Here is a 15,653-nt window from a genome sequence, read left to right on the forward strand (position 1 = left end):
ATGGACAGGCAAGAGATCACATTGTCTCCTATTCACCACGAGCCGTCTCCCGACTTCTATATGGATGCCAATTATCTTGCAACCGTGCTAGCATCATCCTCCCGGCCTCGCGGCTCAGTCTGGGCCTCTATGTGCTCCCACTTGATGATCAATGTGGGGAAAGTAGTCAAGCTGGCGATCCCTTAATTCCAGCCCACTATACCACGCGGAGGGAGATTCCCCGGCCATGTGAAACCAGCCCAACTTAATCCCCCCTTTGGACCAACATCAGTCCATCACTCAACTGAATCCTGTCGCCGGGAAACTCTGCCAAACATGTCATCGTCTGCGCCATATTTGCTTTTGTCAGGCCGTCACGGCACTTGGCTTGCTCAAATTTGCTCAAGTGCCGCTGCCGTCACTCCAACAAATTGCTCCGACGCCAGATATATGTACTCAGATGGTTACGCAGACAGACTGCATGTAATCTAACCCCGACGTGACTAGACCACCACGACCCGAGCAGCCGCAATCCTCGGCATTCTTGGCACCAATAACCACAACGTGACAAACCAGGAATGATGCAAGGTCCAGAGGGAAAAGCGCCCTAGGAGGTCCAGGTCCCGAGATCTGCTCTTCCCTGCCGGGACTACCCCACACAGCACATCACCCATGCCAAGCAAGCTTAGCCGGAGGAGGCTCTCTCTCTCGTCTCTATGTTACAGGCACACTAGCCAGGTTCCCAAATTTTCCTGCAAATCGCGTGCCTTTTTGGCTCTATACATGGGACGGAGCAAGGGACTCCGTCACGATGGGCCCTGGACGAAGGCAGCCAGCCCCCAAAGTTCGAACCACACCCCCTAAAACTGTAAACGAGACGAAAAAGAAGAGGGGAACGATGGGCCACGAGGGCAGCCGAGTATAAAGCCCACGGCGCCTCTGGGCTGATCTGGGGTGGTGGTCTTGGCTTTCTGGACCTCATCCGACCTTTACCTTCTTTTCTTAGTCTGACCCCAATTTTTTTGAGCTTCTTCCAATTTCCATTCTTTCTTCGACAACATGAAGTTTTCCAACTTGGCTCTCGGAGCTGCGTCCGTCGCGTCGGTCCTGGCGGCCCCCGTCGACGGCTCTGCCAAGACGAAGCGTGCCGGCAAATTCACCTTCACCGGTGTCAACGAGTCCGGTGGTGAGTTCGGCCAAGCCAACCTGCCTGGACAGCTGGGCAAGGACTACACATGGCCCAACAAGACGGCTATTGATGTGAGTATTTGTGGTCAAGGGGGTAAGGCAGGAGACTGACTGAGTAAGACCCTGAGGGCGGCTGGCCTCAACACCTTCCGTATTGGAACTATGATGTAAGTTCAAAAGATGGGATGTGAAGTTCTTTTCCATTGATTTGTTACAGGGAGCGCATCATTCCTGACAAGTTGACGGGCACCATCAACGAGACCTATTTCTCTGGTCTTGAGGACGTAAGTGTTGCTTGTTGTCATTCAAACACCAGCGTAAGCTAACCCAGCCATAGCTTGTCAAGGACGTTACCTCGAAGTGAGCACAGGAAAGACTCTCGACCCAATCACAGCAAACTGACAATTATAGGGGCTCCTATGCCGTCATCGATCCCCACAACTACGGCCGCTACTACGGCAACATCATCACCAGCAGCGCCGACTTTGGAGCCTGGTGGAAGACCGTTGCCGCTCGTTTCAAGGACAACGAGAAGGTCATCTTCGACACCAACAACGAGTACCACGACATGGACAACACGCTGGTCCACGACCTGAACCAGGCCGCCATCACCAACATCCGTGCTGCGGGTGCCACGACCCAGAACATCTGGATCGAGGGTAACTCGTACTCTGGTGCCTGGCACTGGATCGAGAGCGGCTCCGGCGACGCTCTCAAGAACCTGACTGATCCTTCTGATGCCACTGGCAAGAAGCTCTTTTACGAGATGCACCAGTACCTCGACACGGACGGCTCCGGCACCAACGAGGCCTGCGTCAGCACCACCATCGGTGCTGAGCGTCTCGCCGTTGCTACCAAGTGGCTCAAGGACAACAACAAGCAGGGTGTTCTCGGCGAGATTGGCGCTGGTGCCAACGACCAGTGTGTCACTGCCGTCAAGGGTGCCATCCAGCACCTTTCGGACAACTCGGACGTCTGGAAGGGCGCTCTCTGTAAGTTTCCAACCTTCTGACCTAGTCTTCTCACGATTCTAACCTTATGAAGGGTGGGCTGCCGGCCCTTGGTGGGCTGACTACATGTACTCTATGGAGCCTACAACTGGTAAGGCTTTCGTCACATACCTCCCGGTTCTCAAGACATTTGCTTGAGACCGATCGCGATATTCGGATGTGGGGCCGTATTCGGCCGGCAGAGAGAGGGGCCGTACCCCGTGCCCCGTGCGTACGATATGTATGGTTTAGATGTATATCTACCATAGAAGCGCATAAGGTACTGGGCGCGTTCCCTCTGAATCAGTTTCAGTGGTAGATATTTTCTCAAGAGGGGGCAAACCCCGTGTACATATCTGGAATATGAAGGCATCTTGCCATTGAAGTGCAACCACTTTGCCAACATGACACACGATTGAAGGGACCAACCAACGCCAAAGCAGGCAGTTGCATGCATGACCAAATTTCAGCTGTAAAATGAGGCACGGTGGAAGCTGTCTTGAACAGGCAGGTGGGTGGGTATCTGACAGGATTCCCCACGCTGCAATCAATGAACGTGTCCTCATCGCGTCCCTGAACTTTGGATCCTGGGTGTCGCCTCACCAACATGGCAGACTGAGAACCGCGGTACAGGGACCGGAGTTTTGAAGATGGGGGTGTGGCGTTGGTTCATCGGCCAGACGGACGATTCAAGCCACCGAGACACATGTCACGGAGACAGATGGTAGGTACCCAACGGAGATTCTAGCCTAGCTCGCATGGCCCAAAGTTTGGCGTCTTTAGAGATCCATGGTTTGTTGCATCGAATGCGCCTGCGGTTGACATAGTGTATTTCTCCGTTTGTGTAGGTAGGCAACCAACATACCGCGCAAGAGAGGGGACATGAGCCTCACTGCAACCCCTGCAGCTAGGCACCTTAGGTATTGGATGTGACCTGAAGAAAGACGATGGTAGAAGGCTACAGAATCCCAAGGGCAGCGCTGAAAATTGTGCAATTCGCAATTCGCCATCCCGCTGGACCCCGAACCGAACCTAGCTGGGCATAGGTACCCTGAGCGGCCTCTCACCTCTGCAACCAAGCGCAAGCCGCGAATCGGACCGCGCTAAAAAAGCAGCCGGCCAGCAAGGCTCTCCACTAAAGCACCTCTCCACCTCCACCTAACCCAGCCGTTTCGACCACCTCACCCTCAGGGCTCTCTCTGCTGCCAGTACAAAAACTCGCAACCTCCACGTTCGCGCCTCTCGCACCCGACCTCATCCAACCAGCCACCCTCCTCCGTCTCAATACATCAACCCTCGTTGCATCAGCAGAGGTCTCGGTTCAACTTCGTCCCTTTCGTCAATCCCAGGAGTCAATCGTCAATACCGCCAAAATGGTCAGCCCTCAGATGTGCGTTTGCCTGTCCCCTCCAAGGCCTCCCGCGCCGCGTCGCATGCAGACCCTGCGCGAAGGCAAAAGAAGCCATCACGGGATGCCAAAGCTAACAGTGCCACAGTACCAACCTGATCATCATGCTCGGCATGGTCCAGGTCTCGCGCAAGGTCCCCTTTGATGACCCGAACGTCCTGAACATGTGCCGCGCCGGCTACATTGCCAGCAACGTCCTGATCGCCATCCTGTACCTCTACGTTCAGGCCCAGATCAACAAGAAGAAGGGTTCGTTGCCTCTGTTTGCCGATGCCACTCCACACACACCACTGACATAGTCCCTTGACAGACCTCACCACCCTCAAGTACGTCGAGCCCGCCCCCATGGGCTCCTCCGAGGAGGGCAAGCTCGTCACCACCACCATCCACGCCTACGACTCGACCCAGCTCCGCCAGGCCTTCCGCTCCCAGGCCATGGGCATCGCCATGATGGCCTTCATGCACATCTACATGAAGTACACCAACCCCCTCCTTATCCAGTCCATCATCCCCCTCAAGTCCGCCCTCGAGAGCAACCTCGTCAAGATCCACGTCTTCGGCCAGCCCGCCTCCGGCGACCTCAAGCGTCCCTTCAAGGCCCCCGCCGGCATCATGCAGGGTCTGCAGTCCGGCCCCGCCCAGAGCGACAAGAAGGCCGTCGAGGCCGCCGAGCGTTCCGGCCGTGGTGGTGCCAAGGAGGAGTAAACTGGTTACTACAAGCGGAGGGGGAAAACTGTGTGTGTTGGGATACAGGGTACTTTTTGCGTTGGCGCAATGCGCTTGCTTTCGCCTGTTGCTGGGAATAGAGCCGCAAAACAGCTCACGGCATCCGTGTAGATGATAGTCCGAGATACTGCACATTAATCGCAACAATCCGTTGACCAACCCTTCCTTTCCCTTTCATCCTGCCGTATCTACCCAGTAGTTTCTTTAGCGCATGTGGGTGGCAACCGCAGCTGCCGTCGGTGAGCTCGGTCAGCGCGGAAACGGCACGTGCGTTCGCGCTTCAATTGGTGACATAATCGACCCGGAGAACTTGCCCCTCCAAGATTCACGTTTCCCATCTTCAACACCCGCGTCTCACCACATTGTCGCACAGCAGAAGGCCCCAGATCCCCGAACCAAGTTCCTCACATTCTACCACCAAAAATGGAGCGACCCAAGACTCCTCCGGGAAATCCAAGGCCCGCCGTGCCTGCCGGAACACCCCCAACGCCAGCTGCAACTCGTCGCATGGTGCGCCGCCCTCTTACACCAATCTCCATCGTCATTGTTGCCGCAAATATCACTAACTCCCAAACCAGGAAGAATCCCGTCTGAAATCAAAAGCCCTCCGCGACCGCCGTGAAGTCGAAGCACCCTCCGCCCCGGTCCCCACGACCTTGTCGGGCTTCATCGCAACAGACACAGTCCACATCACCAAGGCCGGCGCAGCAGCAGGCACCGGCGCCGGCGCGGGAACAAAACGCCCACACTCGTCCATCTCGACGACGACGGCGCCCGAGACGAATCGCGATGCCCGCGATGCCCGCGACACCACCGCCCTGCGCCCGGCGCGCAACTTTGCCAAGTTCGTCGATTACAACATGTCCGCCATGACGGACACCAAAGGCGGTTTCCTCACGGCCGAGGACGACCCGCACAACACCGCCCTCGTCCCCAAGGTCAAACCGGGCGGCCCGCCGACAGAGGAGAAGCCAAAGGGCATGTCGAGCCAGGAATGGGAGCGTCTGCAGCTGCTCCGGAAGCTGCGCAGGCAAAAGGCCGGGCCGTTCGAGCCCGGGCTGAGCGTCCTCGCCGACGAGGCCACGCGGAAAAAGTGCCGCGAGTGCTCCTCGATCGAGATCGACTGGGTGTGGGACGAGGTGTTTGGGATACAGGTCTGCCACGCCTGCAAGGAGTCCATCCCGGACAAGTACTCCCTCCTCACCAAGACGGAGTGCAAGGAGGACTACCTCCTGACGGATGAGGAGCTCAAGGACGCGGACCTGCTGCCGCACTTGTCAAGGCCGAACCCGCACAAGTCGCACTGGCACGACATGATGCTGTTTCTGCGCTTCCAGGTGGAAGAGTACGCCTTCAATACGAAGTGGGGGTCGGCGGAGAAGCTGGACGCCGAGTTCGAGAAGCGGGAGGCGGACAAGAAGCGGCGGAAAGAGGCGAAGTTCCGGGACAAGCTGAATGACTTGAAGAGGAAAACGAGGACGGAGGCCATCCGGCGACAGCAAGCCACGCAAGCAGCCGGCGCTGGACCGAGGAAGTTTGGCGATTCCATTGGTGGCGGTAAACACGTTCACGAATGGGGACGGGCGGTTGAGAACGAGGACGGGATGACGGTGAAGAAATGCAACGGCTGCGGGATGGAGGTTGAGGAGCTAGAGTTCTAGCACCTTCCCTTTGGCTCGCAAGTCTTTGATTTCTCCGTAACAGCCAGTTTTCTCGAAGCCACAAAATACCCAGTCAATCATCTTCTCATTTATGGTAATTATATGTACGTCCCAACGATCAACATAAAAAAAAAAAGGTCACGACAGGCATAGCGGAGGGTATCGACAGTTATAATGAACAATGCCCCAGTACAATATTACAACAGGACGGCTGGCACCAGTCACGCCCGTATCCTGTCCCCGTGCTTCTCAAAGGCACTCCAGCCCACTGCCGGCCGCCCAGAGCTCACTCGTTTCCTCATGCTAAACGTCCTCGTTCCCAATCATGCCATTCGTCTGTCTTTCTTGCCAGGGTCTTGCATCAGAAGTCAAGCTCCGAGAGCATCCGCATCCGCATCCGACCCAAAGATAACGACGCCATTCAACGGACGCTATGCTGCTGTATATTTTTCTCCGTTTCCTCGTACACGCCGTCTACCGTGCAAACACCTTCACAACACCATCGCCGCCACCGCTGACAACCCACTTGCCGTCCTGGCTCCAGACGACGGAGCAAACGCCCTCGCCGCGCATGATGCGGTGGCTCGTAATCTCCTGCGTGCAGGATCGCTTCTCAAGACTCCAGAACCGCAGGGAGGCGTCGTGGCCGGCGCTGATGAGCTCACGGCCATCTGGACTGAGAGAAAGGCTCGAGATCGATGCAGGGTGAGCGAGCATGTTGTACGTACATTGCCCTGACTTCGTTAGCAAGTAGCCTTCTTCACAGGATCCGCCAGGACTTACCGCTGTTTGCATCAAAGAATCGCACGAACCGATCTTCGTGTCCAGAGATGATGACGCCCTCGACGCCAGATCCCGCCATCGACCTGCCGCCTCCCGTAGGTCCGCCACCAGCACCACTGTCCTCTTCAGACATGCCGCTCTGGGGCTGCTCCAGGCCGACAGTGGTTGCCACAACAGCATTGACGCTCGTGTTGATCGTTCCGTCGTACGTCTCCAAGCTATCCATGGTTCCCGTCTGTTCACCTGACCTGGTGTCGTAAACAAGAATTGCCGCGTCAGAGTAAGAAACGACGAAAGATTCGCCATTGGGGCCAAGGGGTGTGATGCAAGTCGGGGTACCCGTGGCTCCCTCGGGTCTCTTGATGTTGTGTACCATAGTGTGGTTAAATGGGGAGTTGGTAGCCATGTTGGGCTGCGGAGTGCTCGAGAAAGCGCTGCCAGAGCTCATAGAATTGCCGCGAACACGACCTCTGCTACCCGTAGGCCCAGCCCTGTTCGTGCCTGGCTGAGGACTAGTCAGCTGAGGCGGTGCGCTGACCGCCCAGAGACGGACAGTTCCATCCGCACCTCCAGACACCAGCATGATGCGATCAGGACTACCGTATTGGTTGTTCTGTCCAAAGACTGAGCCTAGAGTCGTAGGCAACACGCACAAGGCCCATACGGCATCAGTGTGTCCCTCGAGAGTCGCCTTCGGGTCGACCCTGCCACGCTCCCAGACTCTGATGGTGGCGTCTTGGCCGCCAGAGAAGATCCAGCCATCACCTTGGGCGCGCCCGCCAGTCGAGAAGTTGGGGGATGGAGACCAGGATGTCAGACAGAGGACCGCTCCATTGTGACCACGGTGAGAGAAGTTGGCTGTTACATCAAGGTCAGAGGCGGCGTTGGTTTGGCCATGGCCGTCGACGCGGGGGATGTGGAAACGCTTGATCATGCCGTCGTCGCCTGCGGTGCAGATTTCAGGCTCACCAGGACTGCCGCCGCCGGAGAAGATGACCGTTCGCACGGTGTCGAGATGGCCTCGCAGACCGAAACGCAGCTTAAAGTTGCCCGTTCCTGCCTTCTGAGCGGCTGCGTTCAACGAAAGTTCGTGATCGGCACTGCGCCTCCTTGACATAGAGCCTTTGCGGCGATGAGATGCTGGCCCGCGGTTAGGCGACTTGGGAAGGTTATCTGCCGTAGGAAAAGCGTCCGTATCAGGTCGGTTGGTCAGTTGCTGTAGGGGTTGCGATGAATTTGACTCGGGGAACGCGCCCTCGGGGAACTCCCATCCGTCGGTCTCAGGCGCCGGTCGGCTACTTTGCTGAGGCTCGTCTGTTGGTTCGACACTATTGACCGACTCAACGGCGTGGCTAGGCCGCTGCTGCAGGTTGTCGTCCAGCATACGGGCAGTCACGGACATGGGCTGCGGCCACTCGTTTCCGGCTGCGTACATGACGGGAGGAGCAGGCTCGGGGTTCGGAGGCGGCATTTGTTGCGGCGGCTGTTCGGCCGGCCTCATGGGGAGGCTCGTCGGCTGGCTTCTTTGCATAGGGGGCGCGTGATTAGGGGCGGGGGGTGGTCGATTGGCCTCGCGGACATGGTTCTGCGGCACGAGGGAAGAAGAAGCGAATGGGAAGGGCGGCTCCTGGAAGGGCTTGCCACCGGGAACACCAAAAGGCTCGCCCTCACGAAGATCTTCAAGAAGCGGCAGCGGCGGCGATTCGCGAGGAGGCAAAGGGTTGGCTGGAGTGATCATCAGGTAGGTGAATTCTGCTTGGCACTGATCCAGGAACGACTTGAGGTCGGCGCGCTGCGACTCGTCATCGCCCTTCTCGACATCGATTTCGTTGCCGTCGGCGTTGGTGGCCTTCTTGTTCGAGGCTGCGAGCACCTGTAAGCAAGTCTTTGATCCATATTGCGCATCCCGAACTCACGTCGAAGCTTCTCCTGGATCATGGCGGCGCGATCCTTCTCGGCCTTTGCAGCTTCCTCGGCTTTGGATCCTCCCTTGAGCTGCGCGGACTGATCCTTGACCTTCTTCTCGAGAATTGTGACGTATTTCTTGAGGGCCTTCTGGGTGGCATCAGCCCGTCGTGCCTGGCCTTCGAGGGCGGCTATCCTGGCCTTCATCTCCTGGCGCTCAATCTCCCACGCATTCCTGTCGCGTTCGTGACGGTGCCATTCGGTTTGGAGGAAGCGCATGACGCCTGTTTGAGGGTTGTGGTCAGCGGACGCATGCTCTCAACTCAGTGCCTAGGTAGGTCGGCGATGATAACGTACCCTGTAGCGTATACTCGGTCGCATGAGGCTGGCCAGAGCCGTTGCCCTGCATGGCGCCGCCCATCTCGTTTCCCCCAGGCCCCATGCCGTTTCCCATGTTCGTCCCCATGCCCGAGACCACCTGCCAGCTCATACGCGCGCAAGGGAAACTGGTCCCCAGCTAGCAGCTCAGCACTGCCGGCAGACGTCGAGGTGGAAGGGTGTTTGATGGGTGTGGGTGATGATGGAGCTCGATCGAGGTCCTTCTTTGCTGGGCTCCCGCTGTTGCGGCCGCGCCTTTGATGTGCAAAGAAATAGAGACAGAGAAAGTGGTGATGTGTTGTCTATGGCATCTGCCGGGCGGGAAATGAACGGCGGCAACTGGTCGGGGTGTCGATGCTTGCGTAGGCTCGGTCGGCCGTCGTCGTCGTTCGTTCCTTCGTGTCGGCGTGTCGTCGTTGGCGAGTTCGTCAATTCCAAACCCCCCAAACCTGGCAGGATGGATGGTGGTTGAGAACCTGAGGTGGGTGTGGTGGCAGTCGAGTCGGAGCTGCGGCCCCCTGGTCAATTGGAGCTTTCCGCTGTCCTGATCCTGTCGCGTTGGTCAGGTCCAGTAGGAAGTATCAAGGTACCACCTCAGTCACCTAGTCAGTGGAGGGCTCTTGACACTGAACACTCTGCTCCACGCAATTGGCCCGGTGCTGTTGGGGGGTTCTCAGGATCGTGGCAGACGTCGTGGGATCGCAGCTGCTCGCTTCAGATCGAGTCGAACGAAGAAAGCACACGGCCAAGGAAGAGGTCACACCAAGGAGAAAGCTATGCGCGGGAATGGGTGGCCGCAGAGATTTCGTCGATATGTCGCGTTTTGGTGGCTTTTTCGCAGCGCAGACAGACACAAGCAAGAGAGACAGGCAGGCAGGGCTGAGGTACAGTTCCTAGGTAGGTGGTCACTCCCGTCCAAAGTCAGGTCAGCGCTGTCACGCTGTACAACTGCACTGCACTGGCTGCCCTGCACTGCACTGTCCGTTTGTGACTGAGCTCCCCCAACCTGCGTTGCCGCCAATTTTTGGCCCAATCAGACGGAATTTGCACAACACTCACACCCTCAGGCATCAACACCAGCAAGGTTCCACCCTCTATTCAGGGGCACAGGCCACATTGCCTGAAGATTAGCTAATGCGCCTCCTTTATCTCTTATCGCGGCATTTGTGCAGCGTTGCATATCTAACCTGCAGTACCTAGGTAGGTAGGTGGATATTGTGCAGACCGTTGTGCATCATCCAAGAACCCAAACAGCCACAACACAAGGCACCGAGTAAGCTTCGCACTTGTTCATATCAACTGAAATCGTTCCTATCTAAGACGGCTATCCCCCCTGAATGGAACATCCAAGCCCAAGAATAGTCATAGGCTGGCGTCCAAACACACCCCCCCTAATCTACACCCAAGCCATCTGACGACACTTATTACAACTAAGGGAAAAAAGAGAAAAAAAAAGGAAAATTGGACTTTTATCCGCCCGGCCAGAGATCGATCAAAGCCCAAGCGACTCCGTTCGCATGCCCATATCACGCCGCCCGACGAAACGCAACTCAATGAAACCAACCCCATTCTCCAAAGCCAAGCAGGGAAACGCGGCCACGAATGCACTCACTGCCCGACTGCCCTGCTTCTGGTATCATGTCTGCCGCCATCCCAAGCCCTATCTCCCCAACAATGTCGGCCCCGCATAGCAGCGAAGCCATCCTGCAGTGTATGATGTCGAAATGTCCTATGTACTTGATATCGTCATGTCGTCAAAGGCTCAATGCCAGAAATATGTCATCCTCCATCCCTTCAAGCGTAGTGAGGCTCGTCTTGGCAAGCGTCCATGACGCGCTTGGCGTTGTTGATGATCTGCGACAGGTTCTTGAGCACCGGGTCGTTGCCGGCACTGCTGCTGATGCGAACGAAGAGCTGCTCCACACGAGCCACCAGCATACCCATAATCTTAGGTGTAACTGCGCGGGCATCCTCATCCTGGATAATTGTTAGCATTCGCGAGACTAGAAAGGACCGTGGGTGGATGCTTACCATGTTGCCAAGAGATACCTGCAGGCTGTGAACAACCATCTCGAGCCAGGCAATTCTCTCACGAGTGCATGACTCAAGGTTCAAGCTGACGGTGGCAGTCACCGTCAAGAGAACCAAGTGAGGCAAGTTGCGGACAAACTCGGGACTATACTTCGACATGTACTTCTCAAAAACCTCCTGCTCGCGGCCAGACTGCATCCAGCGGACAACAGCCTCCTCAGCTCTGCCTTCCTTCATTGACTGGTTGACAACAGCAATGCGAGCCTGCAGGTCCGCGTCGTATCCAGATTCAGGCTTCGCAACAGTCAAGGCCTGCGAGTGACCGTAGCCCATGGACTGGTGCGAGGCGCGGTCGGGGCTTTGGACGTTGCTGTAGACCTGGCTTTGAGCTTGGCTATGAGCTTGGCTGTGGGCCTGGCTTGGAACCTGGCTAACGACAGATGGAGCGTACGAGGGAGCGGCGTGGTGATGGGGCACCTGCGCCTGCTGCTGGGCTTGCTGCTGCTGGGCCTGCTGTTGCTGTTGCTGTTGCTGCTGGGCCTGGGCGCGAATGATCTGCTGCTGAGATACGATGTGCTGCTGGAGCTTGACAAACTCGTTCTGGTACTGTTCCTGAGTAGCCGCCATGCTGGAGACCGTGCCCATGAGCTGAGTGACCACATTGGTGAGCTGGTCAATCTTCTTAGTCTCGGCAAGGCGCTGGGCGTTGATGGCCTCCATCTCGGTGCGGTGCTGCTTCTGAAGCTCGCCAGCGACGCGCTGGCAAGCCTGGACAGCCATGTTGGTGAAAGACGGGCCGAGGCGGGCGGTCAACGTGTTGACAACCTCCTGCTGAACATTGGCTGCGACGGTCGATCCGACTCTGTCAGAGATGGCCTTCACAAAGTCGCCGTTCTGCAGCGCGTGCTGGGTCGCGGAAGGAAGGGCCTTGTGAATCTCCTTCTGAATAGAGTGGGAGACCTGAGCATTCATGCTCTTAGAAAATTGGTCAGATACCGCCTTGGAGGCGACATCGGAAATGGCAGGAATGACGGCAGTGCTGAACTGCTCGTTGATGAGAGCGTGGAGCACTTTCTGGGTGTTCTCGTTCAGGACGTCAGACACCATGTTGAGGAGTTGACTCTGGCGCTCAGTGAAGTCGGCTTCGCGAGCACGAAGACCATCCTCAATGCGGCTGTGCAGGGTCTTGAAGGACGTGTTGAGAAGACCATTGAGGCTGTTCTGCAGACGAGACTCCATGCTGCTGATTGCAGATTCAACCGACTCTTGCGTGATGGCGTTGGAAGATTGCTGCTGCTTGTCCTTCGAGTTGTTGTTGGAAGAACCGACGCGAGGAGATCCGTTGGATTGCGGGTCTGTAGAGGCGGCAGCAGCAGCAGCAGCTGCGGCGGCGGCAGCGGCCTTCTTCTTACGGCTCTTGCGTTCCTGCTTCTCTTCCTTCACAGGAGGGACAGGAGCCGGCGTCTCCTCGTCCTTGGCCTCGGCCTTCGCGATCTTGACTGGGGTGACGGATTCGGGGCCGCGGCGGGGGGTACCATCATCCTGGGAAGGCGTGGTCTGGAGCAGAGATTCCTTGGCAATGTTACGGGCCGAAGGATGGCCTCCGTCGTTGTTCTGGTGGGAAGGCTCGGCGGGCTGAGCAGCAGGAGGCTTAAGCTTGGAGATGGTGACAACACCAGCTTCAACAGCATCGACGGGAGCCAGGACCTTGTTGTCTTTGGACCATCCGAGTTCAGCCTGCTTGATGAGAAGGCAGGCAACACCCTTGGAGTGCATGGCGTAGAGCTCGAAAAGGGTCGGCTCGTCGGTCTCTTGGCTCATGGCAGGGTTGCACAAAATGTCGAGACTGCGAAGAATGCCCCGGTTCGCAAACGAGTACTCACGCACGCCACTAATAACAGCAGTAGAGTCGGGTTGCGGGATGGAGGCATCCTGGGCCACTAGGCGCTGAATGTACTCAACCTGCGACACGCTCTTGAGGTTGTACTTAGGAGCCGAAAGATGCGCAAAGTAGATCGAGTTGCGGGTCGGGTGGCCGATGACCAGCATGCCAGTGGGAGGGTGGTACATGACACTGCAGACAGCGTCTGACTCCTTGCTGTGCGGCAGGTTGAACTCCTGGACCGGCTTGCCGAGAGCAAGATCCCAGAGCTGCAGGGTGTGGTTCTGCTTCATGCCGATGATCATGTAGCGCAGGGCGCAACGCTTCTGGTAGGGGCGGAGCTTATCGACCAAGAGAACCGAGGTAGGCCATGCCTTCTCACCCTCAGGAGTGCTAGTCAGAGTCATGAGAGGCTCCTTGATCTCGAGCGAGGTATGCGCGGGCAAGGGCCAACGCGCGTCGCTACCCTCCTCGGCGGCAGTGAGGTCGCGAACGTCCCAGAACTTGACGCGGCCAGACTTGTCAAGAGACACTATCACGCTGTCATCCTGACTGAACGTGAAGTCTTTACCGGCCTTACCGGTATTGATCTTCAACGAGCATTGCTTGGCCAGCTTCTCTGTGTCGACGACGCGGTCATGGCCAGGCTTGAAGAGATTGTTCTGCATGATGTAGGTGGGCCAGATGATGTTGATCGACTTGCCGCGGCCAACAGCGAAGAACTCAGGGTGGATGGTCGAGGTGCGGGCGCGGGTCTTGAGGACACCACCAGGGGCATCACCACCTTCGTGGGAAGCCATGGGGGGAAGAGCAAAGCCGTACTGCTCGGGGTGGGCGTCTTCAATGTGGTCCTTCTCGCCACTCTTGATCTGAACCCAGTAGACCGTGCCGCTAATGCCAGTACCGATGATGGCCTCGCGGTGAGTGCCACTGTGGTCGGCGGGCGTAACCGACATGGCGACGTTGAAGATGCGATCCTTGGTGTCGGTAAAGATCTTTGCATCCTTGCCATCGTCCTGTCGGATGACACGGAGACCTCCGGCCTTGGACATACCGTAGGCCATGTAGCTCTCCGTCGCGGTGTACAGGTTGCGATCGATCTGGTCGAATTCCTTCTTGAGACGAGCAATGTCCATGATGGCCTCGTCGCGGAACTGGGGACGGGGCTCGGTGGCACCATCCTGCAGGCCAATTGAGATCCAAGGCTTCATGGGGAAGTTGAAGACCTTGACGGGCGAGGGAGTTTCCTCCTCAATCACCACAATCTCATCCTGGTCGGCGCTCTCCCAGCTGTCGGCGACGGCGTGCGCAGCAGCCTCCTCGACAATCTCGCGAACCTCTTCGGCGACCTCGGCAGAGACGACCTTCTCGAGGAGATGTCTGTTCTCCTCGCGGTCCAGCTCCTTCTTGATGGCCTGGGCAGCATGGTGGGCGCTCGCCTCGAACTCTCTCTCAGTCCGGGCGGCGTCCATGTCTTCCAGATCCTGCAGGTACTCGGGCCGCGACTGCTCTTCCTCAGCGCGGGCCAGAGCCTGCTGAGCCTCGAAATCCGCCTGCTCGGCGATGTCGTGAACAGCTTCCGACACGGTCTCTTTATTCTTCTCCGCGGCGGGAATGCTTGCAAACGAGGCAGTTGAGCCGGGGGTTGGGTTAGCAAGTTTATCGGCGGGGGAAGAACCGTGGCCAAGGTTGTGGCGGGCACGCTCGGGGGAGGCGAGAGGGCTGCGCTCGTTGTTGATACGCTTGGATTCGCTTCCGTGATGAGAGCTCGGAGAGTCGTGGGTCTTTTTCAGGATCTGGGAAGCCGGGCCTGCAGGTGACTGGCCAGCAGAATGAGGTGGGGCGATACCCGAGATGGAACCAGACTTGGGGGTGCGGTTCTGTGGCGAAGTGATGTGAGGCTCATCGAAGCTGCTGCTGGCATTGTTGTAGCCATATTGCTGCTGCTGGTGTTGAGGCTGCTGCTGCTGCTGCGAGTGAACAGGGGGCAGATTGGCCTCCTGCGTCGAAGGATAGGAATAGGTGCTGAAGTTGCCACTGGATTGGGCGTAGGTGTTGGGGTCGTATTCGAAGGAGGAATTTGAGGGCAGGTGCGACAGGCTGGGGGGAGCTTGTCCAGCCTCGGCGAGGACTCTCTGGAGAATGTTTTCACCACCCTGAGGCAGAGGAGAACGAGTCGACTCGATCAAGAGCATGTCGTTCTGGCTAGGCTTTGGGCGGTTCAGCAGATTCAGCAGGTAGGCGCGGGTGTCATCGGGGGGCGATGCGGCGGCGCCGAAGTTCGCGAAGGAGCCGTTCTGGGAAGGCTCCGGTCGCGACTCTTCGCCATCGTGTGCTCCTTTCATCAGAGCGGCGAGCAGACCGGTCGGGTCGGCGGGGGCGCGAGCCGGTGCAACGATCTGGGTCTGGATGGACGAAGGCATCGTCTGCTGTTGCAGCTGCTGGTGGTGCTGCTGAGGCGACTGCTGGTACTGATCCGGCTGATGCTGGTGCTGGATCTGCTGAGACTGCTGGGAAGACTGCGAGGCATGCTGCTGATGCTGCTGGTAGCTCGGAGGGTCCTGGCGAGGCTGAGGCTGCGACTGCGACTGTGACTGCGAAGCTTGGCCACCACCGCCGGCACCACTGAACTTGAGCAAGTTCAACAAGTTGGTGGTGCGATCGCCGTTTGAAGGCGCGCTGCCTCCGGGGGGCGTCGGGGCCGGGGGCATGGGCGACACCAT

At 57.7% G+C, this 15,653-nt stretch overlaps 5 protein-coding genes across 5 annotated transcripts; 3 read left to right on the plus strand and 2 right to left on the minus strand.

Annotated features, from left to right (window-relative positions):
* Positions 1–1,038: 1,038 nt before the first annotated feature.
* COL26b_010553 (uncharacterized protein) lies at positions 1,039–2,315 on the plus strand (the record flags this gene model as incomplete). The annotated part of the gene is made up of 6 exons (XM_053183248.1): positions 1,039–1,239; positions 1,288–1,334; positions 1,385–1,451; positions 1,505–1,527; positions 1,579–2,159; positions 2,212–2,315. 6 exons carry the CDS (start codon positions 1,039–1,041, stop codon positions 2,313–2,315), a joined length of 1,023 nt encoding a protein of 340 aa, XP_053032816.1.
* A 1,214-nt stretch (positions 2,316–3,529) lies between these two features.
* Positions 3,530–4,269, plus strand: COL26b_010554 (uncharacterized protein; the record flags this gene model as incomplete). The annotated part of the gene is made up of 3 exons (XM_053183249.1): positions 3,530–3,546; positions 3,653–3,813; positions 3,875–4,269. 3 exons carry the CDS (start codon positions 3,530–3,532, stop codon positions 4,267–4,269), a joined length of 573 nt encoding a protein of 190 aa, XP_053032817.1.
* Positions 4,270–4,713: 444 nt separating this feature from the next.
* On the plus strand, positions 4,714–5,951 carry COL26b_010555 (uncharacterized protein; the record flags this gene model as incomplete). Its single annotated transcript, XM_053183250.1, has 2 exons — positions 4,714–4,800; positions 4,869–5,951. 2 exons carry the CDS (start codon positions 4,714–4,716, stop codon positions 5,949–5,951), a joined length of 1,170 nt encoding a protein of 389 aa, XP_053032818.1.
* A 474-nt stretch (positions 5,952–6,425) lies between these two features.
* Positions 6,426–9,081, minus strand: PRO11 (the record flags this gene model as incomplete). The annotated part of the gene is made up of 4 exons (XM_053183251.1): positions 6,426–6,622; positions 6,735–8,597; positions 8,651–8,923; positions 8,997–9,081. The coding sequence occupies 4 exons, from the start codon at positions 9,079–9,081 to the stop codon at positions 6,426–6,428; spliced, it is 2,418 nt and encodes an 805-aa protein (XP_053032819.1).
* Positions 9,082–10,811: 1,730 nt separating this feature from the next.
* COL26b_010557 (uncharacterized protein) lies at positions 10,812–15,653 on the minus strand (the record flags this gene model as incomplete). The annotated part of the gene is made up of 2 exons (XM_053183252.1): positions 10,812–10,994; positions 11,049–15,653. 2 exons carry the CDS (start codon positions 15,651–15,653, stop codon positions 10,812–10,814), a joined length of 4,788 nt encoding a protein of 1,595 aa, XP_053032820.1.

The sequence above is a fragment of the Colletotrichum chrysophilum genome, assembly GCF_026319265.1.
Source record: "Colletotrichum chrysophilum strain AFK26 chromosome Unknown scaffold_114, whole genome shotgun sequence".
Lineage (NCBI taxonomy): Eukaryota > Fungi > Ascomycota > Sordariomycetes > Glomerellales > Glomerellaceae > Colletotrichum > Colletotrichum chrysophilum.